The sequence below is a fragment of the Myotis brandtii genome, unplaced genomic scaffold (assembly GCF_000412655.1).
Source record: "Myotis brandtii unplaced genomic scaffold, ASM41265v1 scaffold115, whole genome shotgun sequence".
NCBI lineage: Eukaryota > Metazoa > Chordata > Mammalia > Chiroptera > Vespertilionidae > Myotis > Myotis brandtii.
The window spans coordinates 15,413,607-15,419,316 of record NW_005353967.1 but is presented as its reverse complement, the minus strand read 5'-3'; the positions used below and the strand labels follow the sequence as shown (position 1 = coordinate 15,419,316).

The following is a 5,710-nucleotide window of genomic DNA, read 5'->3' as shown; positions in this document are numbered from 1 at the left end:
CTGACGAGGCCCCGGGCTCTGGCCTGGACACTGAGCCTTTGAGCACGTGGGCAATGGCAGGGCCCTTTCCACACCATAACCTTGGGGTGGATAGCGTGGCTGGGCCAAACTCCATCATTCCCACATCCCAGTTCTCTATTCGCCCCATAAGATGCTGAGAGGAGAGAGAATGGCAACACCCAGACCACAAACCAGACACTTGGCCAGGAATGTGCCCTCGCTGGTCACGGACCAGGCAGAGACCTGGTGTCTGAGTTCAGGGGCCACTCGGGGCTTCCTGTCACGTTGGCCCCTGCAATCTCCACACAAAGACAGAAAGAGCACTGTGGGATTGCCCTGAGGCAAGAGAGCTGGTGGGTGTAACTGGTCAGGGACTGGAAGGCAGCTCTGTCTGAGGGCGGTGGCAGCAGCGATATACAGGCTTACACAGCCTGCAGGGCAGCCCTAAGACCTCTCCCACTCAGGGGATGTGCCAGGCGTCCCCTCCTCCTTGTACAGGTATCGGCTACTCAGTTCCCAGGACAGTCCTCTGAGGCCAGAACACCAGCCACCTGGCTACCCTTGTAAATGTGACTCCCTGGGGCTAGGTGTGGCGAGGGCCTTGACTGCACTCCCCAAGCAAACTCTGTGACTCTCCTGACTAGTTCAGGACCCCTCTTTGGTGTCAGAGAATAATGATCGGTGAAGCTCTGCAAGGGCAGAGCCATATCTGCTGTCTGTTGGTTTGTTTTTTCACTGTCATATGCCCCTTGGCCCCGGTCCTGACCCAGAGTAGATGCTCAGTCAACAAATACTGACGGAATGAACACATTCCCATTTGCTGACCCCCAACTGTTGCAGGCCAGCCCCCCATCTTGAGCTCCCGAAGCGGTTAGCGCTGACGCACTGTCCTCAGAAGCACCAGTTGCCTCTACGGTTAGCGCTTGTTCACTGTCTTAGAACAGGGACAGTTTCTGGAGCTACAAACTCCCCCGGGCCACCTCCTCGCATATGGGACTCCTGGTGTCACCCAGAAAAATTGGCTGTCCTACCCTCCCAGCTTTCACACAGAGACGTCCTTTCCTAACATCTTTTTCCAATTTGGGCATCCCTTCATGCCAAACCCCAGCCCAGGAATATCAACCCGCAGGGTGGGTGAGAGTGAGGAGGGAAAGGGGTGAGGGAGGTGGGCATGCAGGCCTCTGAATGTCACTACTGGTAGGCGTGCTGCTGGTGATGTTCAACCATGTCCCCGTCACTCAACTTCCTTCCCAGAGCCCATGGCCCCCAGCTCGGAGTCCAGTATTTCATGAAATGAATATAAAGCTAGTTTCTGTGAACAGAACTATATTTTTCCATCACATCCTATCATCAAACATGAAAATGAATTCTCATAGGAAAAGATTTTGTTCCCGAGATAGAATACAAATCACAATAATATACCATGGCCTATGTGAATCATATCCTTGGAAAACTAGATATTTCTGATAAAAATAGTACCAAAACTTTAAAGAACGGCTAACTCCTGTCTTGTTTGGGTAAGCCTCCCTTTGTAGCCTAAGGAAAATCTTTTCTTTTAAAACCTGATGATTTTAACTGTCTCTTCCACAGTCTGTGAGTCTGTTCTGGTTGTTTATTACATAGTCCGGATTCATGGAAATTAAGGGCAACAGTGTGTGTTTTTTATAAAAGAGATGAGCTTGGCTATAACGATTGTTTCCACGATCCATGATTTCCCAGGTGTTGGCATGGCAGCTCTGTTCTGTCTAACTCCATAGAACTCTTGTGAGGTGCTGAGAGAAGTCCCGGGTTCTGCCGGCACTGCGCCCAGGCAGCTCATGCCCAGCACTGATCCCAACCTGGGCGGACACATCAAGCCTAAACTTTCCCACAAGAGCATCAGCAGCCAAGAGTCCCTGCGACCCAATGATAACTTAAGTATCTAATGACATCATTGTCCTATCCTTACTTATTTTGTACGGTTTAGACACCTATCCAATATCCCAACAGAACATATTCTTTATTTTTTACTCCATTTATTTGTTTGTTTATTGCAGCCTTTAAGATACCCAGAGTCCTTGGGGACACCTGATGGGATATGCAAATGTACCCTGGGAACTGAGAAGGGCCCTGGGAAAGCCACAGTTTTCTCTTCCCTGCCTCCCTCCCACCCCCACTCTCACTGCTGTGGATAAACAGTTGAGATTCCTGCTGGTAGGCATGCTGCTGGTGAACTGTAGACGGGGGTCCCTCGCTGTATCAGAAGGTAATTCCTCCACCACAGCCTCATTTTTACCAATTTGAAACATTTCACCTCCCACCCCCCTTGAATGGTGTCTGTCAGGCTGCTGGGGCTGCTCTGCTGTCTGCCTCCTGAAGGTTGCAGCGTAGAACACTTCATTTGTCAGCAACAATGACTTCAGGCTACTCCCTCAGCATTAGTCTTTATCGAGGGAGGGAGAATATCTCCTCATAGGGGGGAGGAGAGAAGCCAGCAGAGTCCTCACCTCCCCGCTGTGTCTCTTCCAGCAGCTCAGCATCAGGGCTGGACCTGAAATGTGAGCGGAAAACACAGATGCGTTACAGCCCACAGCACCACTCCCAGAACCAACGCCACCTGCCTGGCAATAGGCCACACAGAGATTGCATTCGCCCACCACCTTCCTTATAGAGCAAACAGAGCCATCGACTATGGCTGTGACTGCGGGAAGGGGAGGATCCCCACCACAGACACCGTACCTGTCATCTCCACCATCCACGAAGGCAGGGTAGTCCTGGTCGTCAACAAAGGCAGAGTTCTCCGAAGGGTAGATGGTGCAGTACTGAGGAGGGCTTGGCGTGGCAGCGGCCACCACTCCAGGTGGTGTGAGGCAGCAAGGGTTCACCACTGACTGCAGGTACGCGGTGTTCACCCCAATGGGCTCTTGAGAGCCATAAGGGGGAGGGATATACTGCACCACAGTAGCCCCATGGAAGGTGATGGGCTGGTTGATACCAGTGAAAACAAATGACTGTCCTCCTGCCGTCTGCTCCGTGTCAAGGACCCTTTCCTCACTTTCGTTGCACAACTGGCAGGAGAGCATTTGGAACTTGCACACAGCAATCAGGATGAACGTCACCCCGACCGACAGCAGGATGGGCCCGAGGAGCTGGGTCCATTCCAAGTGGGAGATCCCTTGGTATTTGATCCAGCCCATGATGGTGAACGTGATCCCCACCAGTCCTAGGAAGACGCCTGAGAAGAGTAAGGTGGCCCCTGCCTTGTCATCGTCGGACACCTGGATGTCCGCGGTACTGGGTGTGTAAGGAGTGACGGAAAACACGTTGACAGGGAAGTCCTCCAAGGGCCTGCTGCCCTGCTCCATCGTCCTCACACAATCACCCGTTCCTTAGAAGGGAAAGGGAGTGTGAGAGCTCCTAAGAGCAGAGCAAGCGATCACAGGTTCAGATTAGTTATGGGAGAACTTTGGGCTCCTGTGGTTAACAGAGTAGAACAGGCAGAGGCCTGAACTTTGTGTAGAAGAATAAAGTTCTGAGAAATGAAGCCTGAAGTTTTCTCATAATTGTCAATAATTGAAGGTCTCCGTTTTGCAATTCAAGCTGTCTCTCATTCACATTCATTCATTCGCTCATTCTCAGCGTGTCTATTGAGCTGCCTTATATGCCAGGAGGTGCTTTTCTAGACACTTAGGCACTGTTCCAAGGCCCTGTTGTGTCTTACCAAAACCAGGATTGTAGAAATGGCAATGGGATCTCCAGGGTCCCTTGATGTATCAACCCCCATTTTCCTGCTGGTCAGCTCATTAGAAATAGGCAGACTTGCCCTAGCTGGTTTGGCTCAGTGCATAGAGCATTAGCCTGCTGATGGAAGGGTCACAGTTCAATTCCAGTTAAAGGGCACATACCTCAGTTGCAGGCTCCTCCCCAGACCCGGCCCTGGTCAGGGCGCATGCAGGAGGCAACCAATCAATGTGTTTCTCTCACATCGATATTTCTCTCCATCTTTCCCTCTATCTTTTACTCTCTCTAAAAATCAATGGAAAATATATCTGGGTGAAGATTAAAGAAATAAGCAGACTTGACCATGTGTGCACTCCTCCCCACTTCCCATGTGCCTTTTGCTTTCAGCATTTGGGGACTGATTCCAACTGCAGGAGAGGAGGGGTGCCACAGGAAACCTTCCCATGCACCGCATCATTGGCGGAGGCTGAATGAGCATCAGGCATGACCTAGCGTCTGGGGACACATGCTTCCGACCCTCCCTTCATGGTGGCAGCACAGTCCGTGGCCTCGGGCTGAAGTAAACAGCTGCATTGTCAAGCCTGCTGTGTTTTGCAATCAGACCCAAGCTCATCTAGAGAAGGAAGCCTCATCTTCAGCGACAGTACCTGTCATTCATAACTACAGAACCTCTTCAAAGCAACCCCATGAATTTCCTCCTCCTCAGAATAGTAACTGTGGCCCTCGTTCTTTCCCCGACAGAGCTTATGCAAGCAGATGTCTCTCTTCAGTGGTTAAATATTATATCAGCTCCTTTTTTTTGCAACATTGAGCAGAAGGAAAAGAGTTGCTCTCTTGCCCTAAGTCAAGGCTTCCCAAACTTTCCTGGTGATAAAAATCATCCAGGCCACTTATTTAAAAAGTAAAATCTGAGCTCCCAACTCAGAAAAACAGAACCAAAATTTCCAGGGGAGAATAGTGCCCCGGGTGCCTCTTGTCATCAGGAATCTTTGGAAACCCGATTCCAAGTTAATCCCGAGTGTTCCTGGGAGACCAGGGAACTTTTCTGTCCACTAAAATGCCTCTTCCTGCTACAGAACAAAGCCTGCAGTCTCCAACTTCACTGCCAACCAGATGGCAAACCAAGCAGATGACCCCCTCAGGTATCTTCCCAGATATGTCTTTGAGCAGCAAGGATGGAGTGTGTTGCAATTGGAGTGGTCTCCCCCATTTCAGTCTATTGCTTAAGCAAGTCACTAAGCCAAGCCAGACACTAAAGGAAGGAAATTAGGTTCTTCCTTTCTGGGAAGAATGTCAATGTCACCGTGCAGAAGAACATGTGGTATAGGAGATATCACTGCCGTTCTCTGGAAATACAATCTTGCCCAGAGGAGTGTTGTTGACTTGTCACTGTTTAGTCTGTGATACTGTTTGAATTTTTGTCCGTGTGGACATCCAAGGGTGTCCCAAGACTTTAGATCAACCGTGTTGTGTCCTCACTCACTCATTCTTATTTACTGGCAAGTTCTTGATGGGACCCGTGGGGGCAACACTCTGTCACAGCCATCAAGAATGTCACGTTCTGAATTTTCCTGTGCTTCTTGTATATTTTCACTGTTTCTCAGACCTACATATCAAACCGCCTGCTTTTAACCACCAGCCCACATTCCTAGTTAAAAATTGTAATTTTGAAATGATGACAGTTCAAAGAGATGAATGAAAAGTGACACTAAAATGACAAAAACAGAGTTTTCAGAGCTTATCAGACAACTCCTGGGAAATGAAACCAGCACAGTCCTGTATTTGTTAGCAAAACAGTTGATTAAATATGTCACGGTAGGAAGTAAATTGCTTTGTGGAGGTCGTGTGTGTGTGCTCAGACCATGATCCTACAGTATAACCTATTTCACATCAGTGTAGGCCATAGCCACTTGATTTGACCACACATGAAATACCACCAGGTCTCCCATAACAAAAAAAGTGCCAAATATTTCAACGACTCAAAGCACAG

At 49.4% G+C, this 5,710-nt stretch overlaps 1 protein-coding gene across 1 annotated transcript; it reads right to left on the bottom strand.

Moving 5' to 3' along the window:
• Positions 1-1,600: 1,600 nt before the first annotated feature.
• On the bottom strand, positions 1,601-3,502 carry TMEM174 (transmembrane protein 174). The gene is made up of 2 exons (XM_005858016.2): positions 2,719-3,502; positions 1,601-2,530 (listed from the first exon to the last, which is right to left on the bottom strand). Exons 1-2 carry the CDS (start codon positions 3,342-3,344, stop codon positions 2,425-2,427), a joined length of 732 nt encoding a protein of 243 aa, XP_005858078.1. The 5' UTR covers positions 3,345-3,502; the 3' UTR covers positions 1,601-2,424.
• Between the last annotated feature and the right edge of the window lie 2,208 nt (positions 3,503-5,710).

Excerpts from the sequence above, each read along its gene's own strand:
- TMEM174 (XM_005858016.2), bottom strand. The coding sequence starts at position 3,344 with ATGGAGCAGGGCAGCAGGCCCTTGGAGGACTTCCCTGTCAACGTGTTT. Across the intron at positions 2,531-2,718 it reads GTGGATGGTGGAGATGACAG|GTCCAGCCCTGATGCTGAGC; the intron begins GTACGGTGTCTG and ends CTCACATTTCAG.